This window comes from Taeniopygia guttata, chromosome 2, assembly GCF_048771995.1.
Source record: "Taeniopygia guttata chromosome 2, bTaeGut7.mat, whole genome shotgun sequence".
Lineage (NCBI taxonomy): Eukaryota > Metazoa > Chordata > Aves > Passeriformes > Estrildidae > Taeniopygia > Taeniopygia guttata.
This window is the reverse complement of record NC_133026.1, coordinates 101,381,247-101,403,475: the sequence shown is the minus strand read 5'-3', so window position 1 is coordinate 101,403,475 and position 22,229 is coordinate 101,381,247. Positions and strand designations below refer to the sequence as shown.

General features: G+C 37.1%; 1 protein-coding gene across 13 annotated transcripts in view; it reads left to right on the top strand.

The window, feature by feature from the left end:
- Positions 1-22,229, top strand: part of PTPRM (protein tyrosine phosphatase receptor type M) — a 441,751-nt gene that overhangs the window by 392,828 nt on the left and 26,694 nt on the right. For all 13 annotated transcript variants that reach the window (XM_030265998.4, XM_072924519.1, XM_030265997.4 and 10 more), the window contains one exon: positions 14,478-14,575. In XM_030265998.4, coding sequence (XP_030121858.2) covers positions 14,478-14,575 — 98 coding nt within the window. The remainder of the gene's footprint in view (positions 1-14,477; positions 14,576-22,229) is intronic.

Below are 22,229 nucleotides of genomic sequence, written 5' to 3'. Positions count from 1 at the left end.
AACTAAATATCAAAAATTATTTTACTTCAGCTTTTAAGAGTAATACATTCAGAGTGTGCAATTTCAATTACTAAATTAATTTTCCTTTATGTGATAAATATAATGTGAGTGGTAGACTGAATTTACAGCTAATAAAGACTTTTGGTGATCTGCTGTAATTGGCATCAACAGATGGGATCTGCACCTGAGTCACCATGATTAAAAAGAATCCCTCGTCAAAAGCCAGCATAATGGGTCATGCAGAACCAGCAGGCTGGTGCAATTTAAAACTCATTATTTTGCTTTATATATGCCTTGTTCCCACAGATAAAATTCTTCTTTTTATAGGAGAATATCATGCTCTTGTATGATCTGTTCGATTTATTGGCAGCTAAGAGTTATTTTTTTGCAGGAGTTAGGTAATCGATGAATTTTTACCTGGTTCTTCTGTGAGAGCATTAGGTTGAATATCTGTACAGTGCTTATTCTCACACACAGTGCTGGCTGTTCTGACTATTGTATGACTTCTGATCTAGGATGTCTCACCTTGATTATTGAGCAGGAAAAAAATAATTGGATTTGTACTTATTTGTTCTGTGTCTCCTGAAGCTCAGGTAGTTTACTGAGCTATGTTGTAGCTTCTTTTAGTGAGTCTCTATCAAGGATTTTGGATGCTTCCTCCTCTACAGTAGCAGCAGCTGTAAATGATGAGTGACAAGTGAATGTTAGCACAGTTCTACAGCATTACTCATGGCCATTTCCACCAGGGCAGGTTTCCAAGCAGGTCAGTCGTGTGAAACAGCAGATATCTCACATGCAGGCTGTATGTCTTTATATATAAAGTATGTTCTTTAGTGCATCTCAGACTGGTGAATGCTCCCCACATTTCAGATTGTCTCTGCTTGATGCAGCATGCAGAGGAGCTGGATCTGAGATGTTTTGTGGAAATACTTCAGAGCATATCTTAATGACTGTAAAAAGTTAAAAATAAAACTATTTTATTCTTGAAAATAAAAACGTTTTAGGTACAATGTTGCAGTGTAGCCTTTCAGCCTCTTTTTTTTCCTCTGTATCCAGTTGTAAGGCAGATGCAAAATTGCTTTCTGTATTGCTTATTATGGAGACAGACATCAAGCCAAGTTTCAGTCAGGAGGAGGTTTTAGGTATAAGTTTGAAACTTTTGAAAATAAATATTTACAAGGAAAATGTTTACAGTCTTCACTACCAACAGCATAATGTTTCCTCTCTAATAACCCCTTTCATATTCCTTCTCTTTTCTGCAAAATACTTGTCTTTCTTCCACGCACAACTCTGTGTGCTATGTGAACATTTTGATAAGAGTTTTCAGAAACAAAAACACATTTTCTTTCAAGCTGAAACTTCCCTTTTAGGCATCTCAAGCAGAAATATTTCATTGAATAGCAATATTCTTAACTTCCTCGGCATGTTTTTTTTTTTTTATGTTGCAAAAAGTTGTCACAACTACAGCAGTGTGGAAGCCCCACACTTCTCTTTACAAATAAACTTTTGCTTCTATGATTTTAGCCTTCAGATGAATAATAAAATATGAAATTACTTCAGGGAGAATTAAATAACAGCAAGGCAAAATAGTTGGCCACAATTTTTCAGTTTCATAGATGCTGTCATTTTTTTTCAAAATGTGGGACTGAAAACAGCCAGGCTATTTTTCTGGTATATATACTAAGTGATTGAATTCTGTGTACCTGTATTAATCTTGACAATTCAACTGGTTTTGCTGCTGTTTTTACTTCTTAATCTTGAAAACATTAAAAAGGTGGTTGAAGCCATCTGTCTTCAGTCAGAGAGATGAGCCCATTCTCAGTCCCCCTTTGGAAAGGTAAGGCTTTAAAGAACCAAGTTCACCTGTTTTGCAATAGTGGGGACAAATGAAAAAGAAGTTACGTTTTGCCCCTACCTAAACATGTACAGAAGGAATAGACCCTTTACGTGTGAAAGTGACATCTACAGGTTATACTGTGAAGTCATATGGTAAATTCACCTTAGCTCACTTGCTAGCATTACCCACCAGAGACTCATGATTGCTATTATCATTGAATAGCTATTAAAAATGTGTACTTTACTGGTGTTGAGGACAAAAAGAAACAGTGTGTACTAAAAACTTGGTAACCATCAAAGTCAATGCTGTTTACAAGTTACCACTTCATGGTACATCACAATACTAGAAATTCTCTCTGCCTCTTCATCTGTAATAGGAGAGTTTAATGATAATTGTCAGAACAGCTGTCCTTCACCATTTTCATGATTTCTGTATTTTTGTGTCTATGTCATAATCAGCTGTGGGGTATTTTATTTGTGCAGGGAATAAGACACCCCATTCAGGTGGAAGGCTGTAAATACAGGGCTAGCATGGTTTTCTGATATAAAGTTGACTTAGACTTTGTTGCAGTGTTTCATTTCCCTGGATCTTTGTGAAGATTTATTTACTTCACAGACCAAGTGAAATAAGAGCAATGTTAGAAAGCTGCTGATAGGTTCATTGCTAGGGGAATCCACTTGCATTTTTCGCGTGTGTTTCTACATTTTGCCCACCTTTCATACACCTTTGGAAGTTCTCTGAAAGTATAAACAAGGTCTATATATTATATAAATAATTATTTAGTATTTATTTGCCAGTATAAATTCTGAAATCCCATGCAAGCTGATTTTTCACTTGCTTGTCAATGTGGCTTATGAAAAAAGTTGGAGAAAATGATTATTTTTCTGTATTCCATTTTCAAAGCCACAGAGGAAGAAAAAGCAATTCTTCCTATTCACTTCCCCACACAGACTGAGCTTCAGTAAATCAGACATAAAGGACTTCAGAGCATATATAGGTCTCTGTCTCAAAGACAAGATCTTAGTTTGATTTCTGTGTTGTGAAAATCAGACTAGAAAAGTTACAACAGGTCTTTGCATATCAGAATAAAGAAGTAAGAGAAAAGAGAGTCTGCAGTAAATAATTAGGAGCAAATAAGGCAAAAGGAAAATGTTTCTTGGTTGTAATGTAGAAAATAGAAGATGGTGTGAAAAGTAATATATTTGTCCTCTTCAAAAATATGTAACTTAAGATATATTCTGCAAACAGGGAAATTGTCATCTTTCTGAAACTCAAGAGCTGAGCACACTGTCCTTGTGAATCAAACATTTTCCGAAAAGAACATTATAAAGGTGACCATCTCTTAGGGTTGCTCTGGCTACTAATTGCTTATATTATGGACTAGAATCCATTTTTTTTTCAAGGAAGATGTATACAGCATCAGCCGTACAAATTCACCTGCATGACTGTATTTTAGAGGAAAGCAAATTATGAAAAGCTGATGTGTGATGAGAAGTTTTCCATCTTTGACAAAAAATCAGTCATAAATTGGGCTTGGTGGGGAGAGTACCTAGCACCCAGAGGTGCTAGACAGAGTCCTGTTAAAACACCTGTTAATCAATGAAGCCTAGTGCTAAAGCAGAAAAGAGGCCAGGAAATGCAGTTTGTCAGAAAAATCACATAGTAAGGGCATCATTTTTTCTGTGAAGTTTATTCACCAGATGGTCTTCAGCAGTCTGGAGGAAGAAGGCTTTTGGTCTTCTCATCTGGTAGATTAGAAAAAAAAAAAGTAATGTATCAAGTTTACAAAACACAATGTATCTCAGAAACAAATGTATCAAGAAAGAAGGCTGGGGGTTTTTTTGGGTTTTTTTGCTGTTTCAGATGATTTGGGTTTTTTGGGAGTTGGGTTTTTTTGTTTGTTTGTGTGGGTTTTGGTTGGTTGATTGTTTCTGTTTTGTTTTGGTTTTCTGTCTTGTGACAATATCCAAATCTTTGAAGTCTCTTTGTCCTTTCTCTCTTATGTATCCTTTGGTGGCAACTGAAATCTGTATATTGATATGGCCACCAATGCACATGACAGTCCAGGTGATTTGGAAGCACTGCCTTTGAAAACAAGAAAAGATACAAGCTTATTAGATTAATTTCTTTCCCTGTCCATCTGTATTCTTCCATGCAGTTGCATATTCAGATGTAGACTGTGGAGGTTCCCTCTGCTGCTTCTAAATCTCATTCTGTTGCAAGCATCTTCATGTATTATGTCTATACTGAGTACAAATATACTTGGCATGTTAGAATGGCATTCCTTGTTTACAGTGTACATCAAATACTGCTGTCTCCCATAAAATATAATAAAAAAAATAATTAAAATTTTAACATTGCCCTTTCCTATTCGAAGGGGTGAAAATAACCAGGTGGTCCCCAAAAATAACGACAAATAATAGTGCTGAATTTTTGGTTACACAGATTTTATTTTTAATCATAATTATCTTGACATTGAAAAGAAAAATATAATTTTAAAATATCAAATAACATCTGTATTTAATGACTTGTGTACATCTGACTAATAGTTGTTTGATACTGACTATTTCTGTGAGGAAGAAATAAATGTACCAATGTTCTCTACCCTTAAATATAAAAATACATTGTAAGTGATATGTCTCACTAATGAGATACTTATCAGGACAATAAACTATGACAGAAGTTTTTTCTAGCATTTTTACTTATGCTTTAATGTAGACTAAATTATCTTGTTTGTTCATCTAGGTAAAGTGTTCATGTAAATGCTCCTAAACTCCCAATACAAGTTTAAAAAATATAGCATCTGAATATCTTACTCACAGGCATGCGCAACATTCCTTCACAATAAGGTCCTTGGGGAAAAATAAAAGAAACAAGTAGCCAAAATGAACTCATATTTTTGAGCTAGAGAATAGTGATGATTTTATTACAATCTGATGCTTATGACTGACTCAACATGGAAATAGAAAGTAGAAATGCAAAAGACTAATTAGGTTCTTTTGTCCATTCCCTAAGGAACCTTCTGCTGAAGGGGATAAAATGATCTTAAACTTCTCATCCATCATGAAAATTGATTCTGCATTACAAGTTGTATGAAGAGCCCAGTCCAACAAGTCAGTTACTTAAGATTTTTGTTTTGGAAATGTTAGATGCAGCATGTTTTTTACCAAAAAAAAAAAAAAAATCTGTATGTGTTAGTCTTTCCAAGCCCAGATGAGCTATTTAGAATGAGTGATTAATAGGTATTCATATTTCCATGATGCAAATCACTCTTATTAAGAAGAATGCACAAATGAGAAACATAAACAGCTTTTTTGGTGGAAACCACTGATTCAGCAACTGAAACTTTCTGTTGGACTACTCTCACAAAGACAGCTCAGGTTTGAACCATGTTCTCAAGAACCCTTCAGTCAGAGCTGAGACCTCAGGCAGAGAGCCAATACCTCTCATTACTGTCCCATCTGATGTATTCATACCTGTGTCTCAGGTTCCCAGATGAATCACCTATCATTCTTCTCACATGCTTGACTATAACTAAGCAATTAAAATATCTGTAGTACATAGAGAGAAAGAAAGCCCATGTATGAGTGAGGCCTACTTCTCTGTAGCCAGTACACTGCGTTGGAAAATACATCAAGGCCTCTAGTCAGAATTACATTATTCAAAGCTTTCCTGTTTTGTAGAAGAAACCCTGAGACACACTCTCTGCAAGCCACTGTCTAGCAGTACTGTCGTAAAAGCTGTGAGGTAAAGATTAAGGCTCTGGCATTATTCACGTATCCCACATAGCCCTCACTAGGGAATTCCTAACCCTCAGGAGTGCTACATGTAATTCAGATTTTGGAAGATACTGGATTTACACAGTCTGAGAAAATGTTAATGAGAGGAACAGACCATTTAACATCTCTGCTGTGGGGCAAGCAAATTATATGAAAGAAAGGGTTCTTCAGTTAGACTGGATGAGCAACATTCAACTACAGCTACATTGTTTCGATGTTGGTTTTTTTTTAGTTTCCTGCAGTTAAGATCAGAAAAAGCAGCTTTCTTGAGTGATGTAAGGGTGCATACATGGGCAGTAGTACTATGTACACCACTTTTATTGCATTCAGCTTTGTCTCATCTCAGGCTAACTGTCTAAATCTGGACAATTTCTGTTGCTGCCAGTTCCTGTGTTACCAGTCTTCAGTACATCTATGAGTACTCAAAAGATGTTGTGGAAATGTGCTATTTATTCTTTGGGAAACCATATGACATTTTCATTTTATTTTGTTCAAATAGAACAAACTGAGCTAGTATTGGAAATCTAACCGTGGAGAAATGTCAATCAATAAGTGTGTAACACTTTATTAGATGGAAACTTAGCTGGCAGCATTAGCTGTAGTGGTATAAAAATGTCTTAAATAGCACCTGTCAAGAGTGCACAAATAAAGTGTGGTCACAGACTTTAAAATAAGTTCAGCAATGACCTGTTTCTGAAGATGGTGGAAATACTAACATGGAGCAGGAGCAGGTAAGATTATTCAGGAATGGTAGAAGCTGTCATGTTGTGGTTGATGTGTATTGTACCAAGATTGTTCAGGTCATTCAAACCCTACCTTGCTTCTGTTGTCTTTCAAGATGTGTTTGGCTTCTTACGACTGTGAGGGGCATGAACACCTTTGTGTATTCATGGCCATTATGTATGTGATGCACTTCTGCTTCAATGGAGTTCCAGTCCCAGACTGGGATTTCTAGATAGTACCATAATGCAGACAAAATAATGCATTGAGATGGGCACTGTTGCGGCCCAGTTAGATCTGTAGCAATAAAGAAAATGCCATATGATATTCCAGAGAATAAATACCACATTCCTCCATCTGACTAGCCACATAATCGTTGCAGAAGAGGATCAGAGGAAATGCCAACAAGAAAAATTATCCAGCTCTTGCCAACAGTTGATGTGTATGTGAATATACATGCATTTAGAAAATATGCATTTTCAAACTGATTATCTAGTTTTATGAAATGAGCAGTTTTAAATGAAAAAATCTCTGGAGTAATCAGTATTATCATTGCTCAAAGAATAATATTTTTATGTATCTCTATATTAATCTGGGAATTCAGAATAGAGGGTTTTTTTATTTTAGCTATTTGTGAAACACTTGCATTATTTCATAAAACAGTGGGACTCTGGTGCCCCACTATTGTACATTGTAAATAGCAATGTTTTTGTTTTCTTTTTATTTTTGGAAGGAGATGGAGAATTTACAGGTCAATCTTCTCCTATTCTTCTTCCTGTAAGAGGTTTAGTGCTGACTCCTTAAATATAGGAATAGGTGGTATAGAAAGCCAGCCAAAGCACTGGTCAGTCTCGTGGGAGCTATACATAAAATTTCCACATGCTCCACAGTCACTTAGTAATCTAAGCCTTGTTGAAAGCTAATGGGACTTGAAAGCACTTTGAACATTTCATTTTCTGAAAGCCAATTTTCACATATAGCTGTGTGGGCAGCAGGGCTAGCTCAAAGCAGGTAGGATTCAGTTTGTGCTTGAAAATCAGCCAATTACTATTCACTGTGCTGTCCCTTGGCTGGTAATGAGAGAAAGCTGTGTTTTTCCAGAGTAAAGGATACAGTAGAAAGCCTCTACATTGCCAGTAGCTGCACTAGGCAGGATTTGTCCCAATAAAGCATTTCAGCTTGCTATATAAGCAGCATTTTCCAGAAATGTCAAGCTAATAGGATTCAGTCAGTTCTGTTTCTTATTAACAATCCATCTAAGTAAGGAAATAATGAAAACCACATTTTAAATTTGTATCTCAGTCCTGATTAAGCCATTTGAGTATAGCTGGGGTGACTTACTGTTAAACAGTGTTGCTGCATACTGCTTTTTGGGGGATAAGCATTACAAGGTGATATAGTTGCAAAAGGCCAAAAGAGAAATGGCAGACTGGCTGCAACTCAGATATATCTGATATGCATGGTGTGTTTTGAAGTCTAGGTTAAAACTAGTGTTAGGAGAAAACAAACAGTTCTATTTGTTTGTGAATTAAGTTCTAGTAGAATTTTTGCTTACAAAATGGTGTTTTTCTTAGCTGACTGTGAGGCCATTACTGCCTCTGCAAGCAGTTGGATTTTCTCTGTGCAATCTCTGAATCTACTACAATGAAAGAATTTTTAAAATAAGGTGTAAGATTGGGGCAGAAGATTTTTCCATACCTCACATGAGAGTAGCCATAGCCTCAGGCATCCTTGCTGGTCTCATACATATAGGGAACCAGCCTCATTGGTAAGCCATCCACAACTTTTGTTTATTTATATTTTTTCCCAGGCAAGAGACATTTGTAAAGAAGATTTTATCAGGAAATCCAGCACAGCTGTATAATTACAATATAGCCCTGTTGAAGATTATGTAATAATTAATACTTGTAAGGCTAAAGTTAGAAAGTTGTTTTCAAATGTCATCACACGTAACATTGGAATTAAATATGAATTCCAATGAAATAAAGGGATAAAAGAAAAAACATGGATTTTTCAGCTCATTACAGGGGTTTTATTTATTCCATTGAGATTCTTTAACACATAAAATGTGTCTGACAGCTAGAAACTGGCAATTAATAAATAACACCCAAGCATTAGTGGCCAAGTTTCACCTCTACAAATGTCTGTTGCTTTTTAGTGTGCTAATTCTTACAGTGGTAGGCCTGGAGGAGACTTCAGTAGAAGTGAACAAGTGGATGGCACTGCAGTACCTTTTACCTCAATGCTCTTTTAGTTTCTGAAACAGACTTGGGAGGACTTTATTAAAGCATTTAAAAGACTTCCAGGTTATGTGACCTGATTCTCTTTCATCATTATTTCTTGAGACCTAAAAACACAAAAGACTGATCTGTATGCATTTTGATAGCTAGTGGTGAGCAGTGGGCCCATATGGTGCAGTGATATCTTGAGTTCAGCTTTATCTCAGATATCAAAATTGTACATATAATAGGAACACACATACTGTGCCTTTGAAGATGCTCTTTAAAGTTAAGTGTGTATGTTCCAATAGAAAATAAGTGTCTAAACCTATTTGGAAAGAGAAGATATTGCATAATCTTTGCCTGAGTTTTTGAAGTTTTAGCAGAGTTTTGTTCTGGACTTCACAGAGGCATTAAATCCTTAAGAGCTCCTGGAAGCATGCGTGAAAGTTCAACACATGCTACCATAACTATTCAACAAACACATGGTGAGGACTGCCCCTGACAAATCAGATTATCAGCAATTGAGCAGATCTTAAAAGTACCTTCCATTCAGAAACCAGCTCATTTGGGAAGGTGAAGATAATTCAGCAACAGCTGTACTACTGTGTGGCCATGGAATTATAAAAAATACTGAACCAGCAGTTTATCTTGCAAGTGGCTAAGTCAGCCCAACTGGGATCTGTACCTTTTTTCTATAGTAAGCTGACTATTTTAGATAGAAAGATGAAGACAAGTTACTTTCTGAAAAAGTAGGATTCAATCTAAAGACTCCTTAGCCTATACTTGGTCACCCAAGGTGGTGTCCGAATTTGCAGAGCTGCTGACCAGTGGTGAGCTTCCCATGAGGTAACTGGGAGAATAATAGAACTGAACAGTCATGAAAGCTTGGTTGTGTAATGATGCACCTGCAGATTCCTTTTGGTAAAAATCTTGGGCACATTGCCTTATTGAGTAGGGAGGAAATGTATTCTGGTTATGGGAGATGTTCCCATGCCTGCAGTCAGTGACGTCTATAGTGCAAAGTGACAGCTGCAGTTTATTGCATACCTTTTTCTGAAAGGGGTATTTACCTCCAAATTCTAGCGTGGTTAAAAGAGCTAATAACATGTTCTTATGGATTATCAGATCTCTGGACTAGCAGTATAAATTTTAAATTTTTCTTCTCCTGCAAAATGAATTATCCTACTAACAGCTACATCTGTCCCAAAAGGTTTATTTGGAAAACAAGAGTTCTTGAAATTTTTTATCTACTACGTCCTCTCCCAATAGTCTATTCCCCTCTGGTTTTATGCTTTTGAGTGTATTTTAGACAATTTCTGCGACATAATGGGTTTGGGGGTTTTTGACGCTGTAGTTGCAAAGGGAGTCATTGCTTTTGGGCTTTTGTTGTTATTGTTGTTGCCGTGCAGACCTATCTCTTAATAGAAAAACACTCACTGTATCTCAAGTTCATTTTAAAGGAAACATACATAGTAAAAGAATGAGAGCTAAAATGCAGCTCCCTCTAAGTAGGTGTATTAGCTAAGTGTTTTTCAGTAATCCAGCTGTAGGCAGTCACTGCAGCAGGTTTTGCTTCAGTAAAAAGTGAAGGCAGTTATCATTGCTACCAGAAGCTGCAGTAACCAGTAGGTGAAGGGACCATTTTATAATCACCTCCTCATGCAGTGTGGTTGTGGCTACTCACTGTAAGAGGTATCTCTGCTCTCTTTTCAAGATGGAATTTAACTGCTGCATATATAAGTCTTGCATCTTCTCAGTCCTCTGCCTCTATCAGCACATATTTATGCCTTCCACTGCCCATGCACTATCCCTGGGGAGCTTTTGGAGCTAAAGCCTATCTGTTCATTTTCTGCACATTTCTAGCTTTAATATCTATCACTGAACTTGGTCTCAGGTGGACCAAATGTTAGCTTGTGGATTCAACACTCTGTGCTAGAAAATATTTTAGAAACTATTTGTTCCTTGTCTAAACTGCTTGCTTTTCTAGAAATTGAAAAATTACCCACAGATTTTAAAGTCCTATGTAAGTAAGTGCTATGTATGCTTCAGGATTCAGACTTTACTTGTTTCTTCATGTGCTTGCTTTCTTCCCTACATCTGAACATTTTTTCCTATATTCTGGGCTAGTTCATCACATTCAAATTCATCACATACCCCAGTAGAAATACCAGTTTTTAGAAGTGGGTTTCACAATAGGAAGCAGAAATAGAGGAACTAGAAAACTCTGGTTAAAAAAGCAGCTTTAAAGAGTCTAAACCATTCATAAAAGCTGTGTAATGTTCCATTTCCTAATATGTTTTTGTTCCCAGAGCAGCAACTAACTACTGCTGGTAATAGAACCAGTGGCTGTAATATACACAACCAGTTGTTGCTGTTGAGTATTTTCAATAATGCATTTAATTAGCTAGGGGTTTGGAGGGTTGATTTCTTTTTCTTATCTTCCTTTGCTTTTCATCTTCTGGTTGCAGTATGCTGGTGATCTCTTTTTTTCACAGCAGAGATCTTTGATACCAAGTACTGTATTGTGGAGCTAATGGGGTGTGCCGCAGGCTTTCTGTCGAGTAGCACAGTACCTTCTCTTCAGACCTTCTCCTCCTGCAAGGGGGCAACTGCTGAGAATAACCTTTCTGCCTATTGTGCACACATCTGTTAAGCTGATGCTTAGAACAATTATAGCCTCTTTCTCCTCCTACCACAAGGCTCTGGAATCAAATTGTTTAGTTCTTCAGGACAATAAATCCCACAACCCTACCTAGCCTCTAATGCTTTTCAATTCTTGCTGGAGACAAGTGATAATTTATTAATATGTCGGAAAATATTTTTTTAAATGTCACAAAGAAAAGAAAAATGGGATACAGAAGAATTACTTTCTGACACTTAACGTATGTTTTGGGGTGGGGTGGTTTTTGTTTTTTTTTGTTGTTGTTGTTGTCTTGAACCTGAAAGAAGTTTGGAGGCTACATGTAAGAATTGAAACCAAAAAGCAAGAAAACATGTGAGAATATGAAGGGAGAGCAGGAAATCCTGTCAAGCACTTTTAATTATGGTTGTCTTATTTGGATAGTAAGATTGACAAGAGCATACTCTGCACTGCAGAATAGGACATTTCTTATAGAAATACACTTAGAATCAAGCTTGAAAAACTTGTTATAGCTCAGCTCTTTCTCTGGCCTGCAAAAAAAAAAAAAAAACCACATCACTTTTCCTAAAGATTTATTTTCTTATAATTTATTGTCTTTTTTTCTTTATGGAGAATGACAAATTCAAAATCTACATTAATAAATTAGTGTTTAGGATCTGTTCCCAGTTGTAATTTGTGATCTCTGGATTTGAAATGTTGGAATCTTTAAATCACAGCACAAATTATGCAGTCTATAGGGACAAAAGAAAACAGGATTAAATTATTGCAGGTTATCCCAGAGCTGTCAAAAAGAAATTACTGTTACAATGTAGGGCCCAACTGTCTTGTATCTCAAGTGAATCTGTGGGAAAGAAAACTGCACTAATATATAAAGAAACTTGCTATATCGCCCTCAGTTTCTCAAAGATTCTGGCTTCTTGCAAGGAGATGAGACCTGTGTAGATGTGTAGGCCGTGTACCTTTCCTGCAGCATTACCAAAAATATGCTCAGATTAAATTTATTGAAACATAACATAGTCCTATGAAGACAGACTGCAGGGGAGCCATCTAGATTTTCTCCATTAAACCAGGATTCTTGAAGCAATAATGTTGTTATTTTTTTGTCATTGATCAAGTGTAATGTTAATAATGTGTCATGAACTTGAAGGCTTTTTCCAGGACACTGCTCTATGGAAAACCACCTTTCCCTAATCCTACTTTAAGCTATACTCCTTGAAAGATAATAGCAGTAGTAATTGAGCTGAATATTTGTTTCAGATTTGAGAGGGAGGAAGAAGCTATACAGAGGCAGTATTTTCCTAGAGTGAGTGGAATACTCTGATTCCTTATAATCAGTAGGAGAGGCTGGCACAAAACCTTTCTAATGCTGTCATGACTTTAATTGCAAAAGAAAGCTACATTGAATGCTAGAATATTAAAACACAAACAAGTTAAACTTTCACAAGAATATATAATAATTACATTGCTGTGACATTCAAAATTGCACTTGGACCATGACTGTATCACATATCCAGGACACTTATGTAGAAGAAAAATACTTGCTGTAAATTTCCATACAATAGAGAGCAATTAAACTGTTGTTGAAATTCAGAATGAAATCTCACAAAAGTATCACTTGTTCTATTCTGTTAATTTAAAGACGGAAAGAAAGGTGTTCAGTTTTGCAGCTATAACATTAGCTTGAATTTAGTAATTTTAGAAGCTATAGCTTGAGATTCTGCTGTTAATTCTACTCTTAAGACCTTCTGACATTTCTTATGTTCTAGCAGTCATAGTTTCCTCTTGCTTTAAATGGCTTTTTCTCCTGTTACATGAATAATGAAAGCAATTCAAAGAAACCTATAAGGAAACGAAAACTATCAGGAGACCTATGAAACTCATAATATATGCATCATTTTTAAAGACATAAAATAACGGGGAAAATACATAGCTTCTTCAAATTATCTGTGCAAATTATGGGTGGAAAAATTATAATTTGGAAGTGCTGTAAATAAATACAGTTTTTTAAAAATTCAAGTGGTTTAGTCTATTACCTCTTTCTTAAATTTCAGATCTAAGTTATGTCATAACTGTGATGTTATTTGCCTAGTGAATTGGTTTTGGCTTGCCTCTAGCATTATAGAGTCACAAAGTCACAGAATGGTTTGGGATGGGAGGGATCTTTAAATACTATCTGGTCCAAGCCCTCTGTCATGAAAACATAGTAATAATATATGACTACATTTTCCACTAAATGCTTGATTTCAGAGTGAAGATCTTATTTTCAAAGGGAGATCAAAGTACACAACATGGGTGCCAATCTGTTCAAATCTGTCAATGTATGGTTTGGTAATGCTTGAAAAGTATTGCCTTCTTTACTAGAGAAACATTAGGGTAATACATTATCCATTTGTTCTCCAATTAGCTGATTTAAGTCATTCCTCTAAATAAACCTCTAATTGTTTACTGCAATGTGACAGTTCAGTAATGGATTCACTATGGATGTTAAGCTTATAGTTTATATTGTTTAATCTTACTGGCTCAGTGATTTTAAAGCACTGGTTTAAAATTAGGGTGGCACACCAAGCACCGTGAGTAAGATGCGTAGGCTACAAACAGACAGGACTGAGTGCACAAAAAAGGATGTGTTTTTTCTCAACATTTTACATTTCTGTAGCATTTCCTGTGAGCTGGTACCCAGCTTCAGCAGGATGCTGGAGCCCTGTATGTTAATGAACAGAAGGAGACAGGTTAGGGAAAGCACTGCAGAGGATCTGCTGCCGTGGGACATCAGGTTTCTTTGCTGCTTTCTCCACTGTTTTGCAAAGTGATACACTGCAGCAAAAAAACTGTAACTTCTGTCTCACTTCAGGAACTACAATTTAGGAGCTGGGGTAATTTGATGAATAGTGTATACTAAGAAAAATATTAGAAACCAGGAAAGGCCACATACTCCACTGAGGCTCATTTCATTCCAAATCCACCTTCCCTAAGTTATCCAATTGCTAAAAGAAAGAGTGATGTAACCCATTTTTTATAATTCCCCTTCTGGGTATTATGGAGATAAATACCTAAGTGCTGGAGAACTAACTTTCTTTCAGAACACTATTTCAGGAGAAAAATACTTAAATGCAAATAGGTAGGATGACAGAAAGGAAATTGACCGACCCTAAATAAAAAATACGATGATAGTGGTACGAATATCTGTGTACAGTCACAGTTTCACAAAGTTCCCTAGAGACAAGCTTCCAATCATGAGACTTTCAGATAGTAACCTTTCATATGATTTATTGTTTCAGGACCAATGCAGGAGACAATATATGACTTCTGGAGAATGGTATGGCATGAAAACACAGCAAGCATAATCATGGTTACTAATCTCGTAGAAGTGGGAAGGGTAAGTGGTTTTTGTACTTAAAAAGATTAAAGACATCCAAGGTGTTTGCTTTTCAAAATTAAATAACAGACCAACAAGGTTCTTACATACTAAGTATAGCACATAAAATATGTATGACTGCCTGTGCTGAGAGGTTTGTTATCAATTATTTTTAAACATGCCTTGGATGCTTGGCTTTGTTACCATTAGCACAATGGAAAAGTAGCTGATAAAGCTGCATTCTGTACAGCAGAGTCTGCAAAGACTGACAAAGAGAGGAGGTGTCATATGTTTGTACATATCTCAGAGATACCATTTCCCTTCAGAAAATCAATCATTTTTTTGCAGGACAAGGTATGGAATCGTCTCTTTATTTTTTTTAAAGAAGGTTAAGGGTGGGGGGGAGGAGGGTCACTCTGAAACAGATATCTGAAAAAAGTAGTTAAACTATGAAATTGCTTTTGGTATATTTGTCTAAATTGGTCTGGCTGGTTTGGGTTTTCCTTCCTGAAAGTCTTCTGGACGAAAACAGAAAAAATTAGTTTTACACATTTGTGCACTGTTTGTTGATCAGGAGGTCATGTTTGGGAGCGGGATAGTAAAGGAAAGGTTGAGTTACCTAATTGATACTCTGTACTTCTCTTTCTTTGCTTGGTAGCTTCTAAAGTAGGCCTCCTACTCTAGTCGTTATGGCTAATTTTGTTTTCAACAAGTATTGAATGGAACCTTTTTCTGTGTTTCACACAAATGTCAGTGAGTCTTTTCATTTACTGCTTTGTCTGTGCACTGCTGTCTTAGTTCTCATCTGGAATGTTTTTTTCAAGAAAATTTGCTTAGGAATTTGGCTTTCATTTGATATAAAAAGAAATCCCACTGCTTTTTTGGGAACTACTGCAATTCTTGTAAATCAAATTGTTGAAATAAGAAGTCAAATGCACACAGCTTGGTTTGAGCCAGCACAGTTTTAAAAGATGTTTTTAATTTCACACTGGTGGAGTGTCTGATACCCCTCTGCCCTGTGGCATTTGCATTATGAGAGAGTACTGTTTGTGTGGTGTGAGTTGAAGTCCTTTTGAGCAAGTCCAGTTTTACGATTTCAGTTTATTCTTCTCTATGTCCTTTGTGAACTGATAATATAAATCCTAACAGTTAGAATCTGTGTGCTCAAGCCTGCTTACAGATCAGGTGCCAGTATTATTTTTAGATGTAAAAAAGATGGGGATTGTGACTGCAATTAACACCTGCTGCAGGAACATATGTACTAATTGCAGAGACAAAGAGGGATCGTGGAGGCCGCTTTAAAAATGCAATCCCTTGAGTAAGGAAGAAGGTAGAAATAGCTGGATGGTCACGTATCAATTCAGAATGGGTGGATTTGTAAGAATATGAAGCTCTCCAGCAAACCTCTTTGTTAAAGCTTTATACACATTCGTAAGTGCCCAAAGGAACAACTTTAAAGGGGATGTTTTCTGGGTATGAATAAACAAGCCTGGGAGTAAAACCAGCATTCTGCATGAAACCGCATGCTGTTTTCCCAAAGTCAGTATTTGGAAGCTCCAATTAGAGTGAACTGTCGAATGTCAGCAAGGGAGACACCAGTCTTGGTGCCAGTGCTAGCAGCCTCTTCTCACAGCATTTAGGTGCACAGCACATTCCCACAGCAGCAAGGAATGGGTTTTGCCACCGTGGAGATTTCTTCAGGGTGCAAGAGATACACATCTGCAGCTTTGTTGTTTCTGTTTGTTTTAGTGGTAGAAATGACTTTGTTCTTACTTTCTCTGGAGGCCAGCACAGGTAAAACCAGAAAGCAGAAATTGAAATGAGCTTTTAATGGAAATAAAATTATATAAGCCACAGAACAATGCACTCTCTCCTCCATTGGTGTTTTTGTGCCACTCCCAGAGCTGGAATCATCAGCAACAAGGAGGCAAATTATAAATACACCATCTGTCCCGCAACCCCTAACACAAGCTCTGTGCCACCTTGAGTAGTAATGATTTTAATGGACTTTTGGTACTATTCCTGTAGGGCAAACCTTTATAACCTTCCCAAACTTGAGGTTTTCTATTTCTATTGCTATCACTGCTATAAGATTTATAGGGGTTTCTTATTTTTACTTTTTAACCATGTTGACCCACAGTAAGCCAAGAAGGAAAAATCTTCTGCATTTTCAGGAAACAGGAATTTTCAAAATTTAACAGGTTTGCCACACAATGTACAGCCTTCATGAATTAATCATTGAGGGGGCGTATGTGTATTTGTTTTCCAGTACTGGCTGGATAGTCATTAAATCAGTGCTAGGAACTTGCTTCTTGCCCTGGAGCATTATGCATCAGAACTGTTTTAATTGCTGCTAGAGGAATCACCATGAGGCTGTCCCTAATGCAGGCACCTGCTGCAAATGACTCAGTCCCCCATTACCCTCCAGCAGGGTCCGGGTACATCTGCCAATATCTGTCATTATCTGAGGCACACTTGTCAGAACTGCACATCCCTTTAAGCTCTTGTGTGTTCCAGTGAGGGACCCTTGTCAGTGTTTCTGGCACCTGCAGACTGCTGTGCACCTGGTATTTAAATGGCACTGAAATGTGTTTTGATTGTTTTCTCTCTTTAATGAACCCACCTGAGGGACATTTAGCTCTTTATCTAGTAGCCTGTTACCCAGTCACTCACATTTATACTGCTTGTGTGGAAATTCAGAACTATCTTGAGCTGTTACACTAATCCATCTGCCAGAAGTCTTACCAAATCTGCAGGGCTCCCTAAGGAGACTTTTGTACTGATAATTTAAGCTAATGATTTCTAAACATATTTAGTCAGTTTTATGAAGACCTCATTAGAATGTGACTGTTTATTAAAAACCAAAATGAGGTCTCACAGTCATTTAGAAAAAGCATTGCTGAGTCGCATTAATAGTTCTTTGATAAAGGATGATGAAATGGGACTTAGTTAAGATTGGCCTGGATTGATAACATCTTTTACCAAAAAAAACCCTAAACAAATAAGCAGCCCTTGAAACAACCTTGAAAAAAGGTCTGTATCTTCTTCATGCTGGGATCAACAGCACAATGAAGTTCACAAAAAGAAAATGGCAAGTAATTATTGGAAATGAACCACAAATCAGAGTTTTCCAAGCCACACACTAATGGATAAAAAGCATAAATGAGAATCAAGACTCATATAATTACGTCAGGGTGACAACAAGCTGTTTCATAGTAATGTATTCTGGATTACATTAATGCAAGAGGCCTACGTGCCCATGTCTGTAAATGGTAGAGGAACTGAAGATAGTGTAATTTACAGGAGCATCTTTACTTGAGAGATTTAGCATAATTGGGTGGATTATTCTGTAAGAAACAAAAATTTCTATCCAGCAGTGTGATGATGTTATGATCACACGGGATGATCATAAAGGAGACACAGAAGAACATCTTGCTTGCTCCAAGAGACCACTCTGGAGAGCAAACTCCCAAAGACCCAGAAAAGCAATGGGAATGTGATCAAAGTGTTTATCTACTGTCCAAAGTCTCAGGTGGTTCTTGATTTGTTTCATTGTTTACACACATTGAAACATTTCTGTCTTCCTTGAAGAGGCATGGTGGGAAGATTTAGAATATATTCAATTGTGCCATCTAGCTGTCACCTCCATCTTTGCTCTTGTTGGGTTGGTACTAGTACTTAGTTGGTGGAATCAAACTTGGCATGTCACCTTATTTGTCATTTTTCAGTAGTCGCTTTCTCTCCCACTTGCTTTAGGCAGAAGAAATTTAGTAATAACTGATTAATAAATGCTGAAAATTTCAAAATGCTGCAAAATTCAGTAAAGGTGGTTATAGATTGTCTATCATGCTTTTAATGTAACAAAGTATTCACAAACAAAATCACTATAAATAATTATAAAAAATAAAACCTCACCCTAGGAGCATGGTAATTACAGTAATTAAGAGTTTCTCAATTATTACTCGGAATTAGAAAACAGCCAGTGCTAATAGTGTTAATAAGCACACAAAAGACCCTTTTTGTGAAAGGAAGCAAGGTTGAGTGCAACAGAATGGATGTGACACAAAGGGGAGTGAAGGTCAGCCACAGACTGGTAAACAGCCCCTATGCCTGTGCCCACACCTTTGTGCTACCTAAACTGCCTCTCCCTGCCATCTTATCCCTCAGGAGTGGTATACTTTCCTAACAGTAATTTCACACTCTTTCCAGGTGACATTTCCCTCCCAGGAGCCAGAAGGGCTGTATTTGCATAGGGGAAAAGGAAGAATACAGTGGTGGTTTAACTTTTCCTTGGCTTTTTTTCCTGGACTTGTGCTTGACATGTTATATATGTGGCACTTCTCTGCAAAAATGGGGATAATTCTGACTTTTCAGGCTTAAAAGAGTTCCACATGGCAGCGAGGAGATTCATACAACAGTCTTCTGACAGAGGGAATATTTCCTTGATGCTGGCTTGCTATAAAAAGCATTACTTGTAAGATAAATGGTGTCAGAAAAAGGTTGTTCTTCCTAGGAAAGCCTGTATGGTCACAGCCCTAAAAGTCATATGTTCATGTCTTTGGGTTCTCAGGATGTGCAGCACTGGTCAGCATTCAAGAGACATTTCTTAAACAGATGTTTCCTTAACAAATAAAATCCAAAAGTCTTTATGACGAACCACATCTTCAGATCTACTTGATAATTTGTGTTTTCGACAGAGATTATACATCCAAGAAAAACTGCTAAATAAAACCCTGTCCAAAGACTTCTTACTGGAAACAGATGAAAAGAAAAAAACAAAATCTTCATTGGAAATTTCAGCAACAAAAAAACTCTGTGAAACTTCCAACAGACTTAACACCTATGCTTAGATTGAAAATGGATTTTTTTTTTAATCACAGAGCTATTACAAAGTTTGTACTTATACATTTTACAAGTTTTTGAGAATCTTCCATGAAGAAGATACTTCTAATAAACAAAGGTAAACTCAAATTGTATTTAAGATTCAGATCACCCAATACTGTGATCTTGCAAAGGTGAAACACAGTGACTCTTCAGCATGTCTCACAAACAGCACGTTTGTATTTAGTATAAATGGAAGAACACTCTGTCTAATTGAAACTGCCTCTAAATGTAATAAGCCAAATGCCCTACACTGGAATTAATTCAGGATGCTGGTGCTAATGCTCCTTAGGAGGTGTGCCAAAGACTTTGTATGCATACTGGTGACTAAGATTCCATTTTAACTTTTCTACTGAAAGAAAGAAACCACAGTTTCTAAATAAAAGGAGAAAGGTTGTTATATTAATCCATTCACTTCCTCAAGATAATTGTAGTCCAAACTTCTAAATATATAAACAGTGTCCTTTCCCATCCACTGAATATTTTTTCCTAATCTTGTTTACCCCCCAAAAATTAGACTTGTGCTTATATACTTTTGGTTTCACTGTAATACCAGTATCTCTTATTGGGTAGAGGACAGTTTATACTTTTACAGAATATCAATCACCAGAAAACCAATTTAAAATTATTATTAATCTTTCAAGCTAGCAAACCCTTCTAGTTATCACAACAGATTTCGTCTTTCTAGATTTATACCAGCAGTAGTAAGTTTATATTAGTGCATTATTCATAATAAGGGAGAAGCCCTTTGGGAAAATTTAGTTTGTTGTTCTCCAGGAAAGAGAAGGAAGGACTCTGCAATTGTTTACAAAAGATGTTCCCAGGCTAGCAGTGTTAGCATCACAAAACACAACATCAAGTTAGAGGCATTCAGCACTGTCCATGTCACTCAGAGCAGGCATGGGTTCAGCTCTCAGTATTTTGTTTTATTCTCATCTCCAGTAAAAGCTATGTTTCAAAGAATGCTAATCAACACAGATTAATATCTTATTGCTTACTAATCCAATTGAGATAATCACTTTGAGAAACGAACAAAAGAGGTTTAAGGATACACAAATGCACTGACCCCTTTGTTGGACTAACTGAAGTGCCACCAAGGTGTAGGATGCAACTTCAGGTGCAGTTTGCTAAGAGGGAGGACTTCAGGTTCTTACTTGAAATGTCAGGGCTAGCAAAATGGATTCATAAATGCAAGTCTCCTCGCCTCAGCAGTCTCTTGAAATTATCTCTCAGTCTCTCTGTGAAGGGAGAAGTATCCTGGAGGCACTGATACAGTTTTACTTTACCCATGGTACCCAGTAGTGTCCCATGTAGAGCTGTCTAAGCTAACATCAGATGATCAGGTTTTAGAGCCAGAAGGCAATCCACTAAGTAGGTGGTGCTCTGTACCCAGCTAATGGCATGATTTTGATCTTGGAATAGAAGAATGGTTCAGAGCACAGGCTGGGCTGCTCAATGCAGACACATCAGGTCCTTGGAGCACAGGATCTGAGAAACAGAGCCATGATTTCACAGTTGTGTCGGGAATTAAGACAGGCTTTGAGGAGCTCTAGCTAACCGTCCTTCATCTTGGCATGGACCACCCTTCTCATGTGTTCTGTGCTCAGCTTTTCTTCTCTAGGGCTGTACTGAGGTGCACAAAATTGCCTAAACATAAGCAATGCAACAGAGACAATCCATATTCCTCTGTTGGTATTAACAGTGTAGGCAGGAATGCTGGAACAGCTGTACTTCGGGTTGCCTTACCCTAAGGCAGCTCTTCTAGACCAAATCTTCTCTATGGTCAAAAGAAGGCCACACCATGGGTTAGGCCTGTCATTTTAATTTCATCTAACCCACTCTGCCAGGTTGATGGCATGCTAACAGTATACCTAAGTCTTAAGAGCAAAGGGTCACATTAATTTTTTCAGGTGGAAAGCATTCTTTATGGCTGCTGCTGGACATGTCCAGAAAGCCAGCTCTTCTGGACAGAAGCTGAATGAGAGTGCACCCACCAGGCAACTTAGGGCTGCACTGTTGGGGCAGCAGAAGGTGGAGAACTATGTCAGCTCTGAGTCATCCCAGGAAGTTAGACTGAGCTGGTAAAATTCATGGAGACATCTGTCCCCACCCTGGCAGCTGTGAACAACATCAAGACTTCTGGCTGACTTCACAGAGACCCATTTATCTGATGGTGCCAAACAGTATCTCAAATATTGTATTTCTCTATAGTCTTCCACACTCTTTTAGAAAACTGCAGAATGAGGTATAAAACTAATAACAGACTTCCTCAAAAGCAAACAAAAGAAAATGAAAAAAAGAAAGGCTGGGGTTTATCTTCTGTCAAAGGTTGTTTTATAACATATAAAATGTTCTTATATTGTAATACATTTTTTGTTTGAGAAGTATTTAAGTAAAAATACTTTCAATTATTGGATATTCTTCTAGTTCAAGTCAGCCAAGTACAAGTATCTGTTATCCGAGCTACATCTGTAAAATCTGTTAAAAATTTTACCAGTGAGCATGGTTGGCTGTTTCATTTTATAGCCAAGAGGTTTCACTTCAAAATTTATGTCTGACTTATCATCATTATTTAGTTCAGGATTAATTTTAGATTAGAATGTATAATACTGCTCTTCACTAATGATAATCCATGCAGGGCATAGTCAGTTATATATATCACCCTTTTGCAAAGAATATTTCAGAATCAAAGGCAATAGGAAACTTTGAATAATCAGTGTTATTTAAACTGTTCTGTATGGACTGCAAAGTGTATTTCACAGCCAGCTCACATATTAAGCCTGTAATATTACTC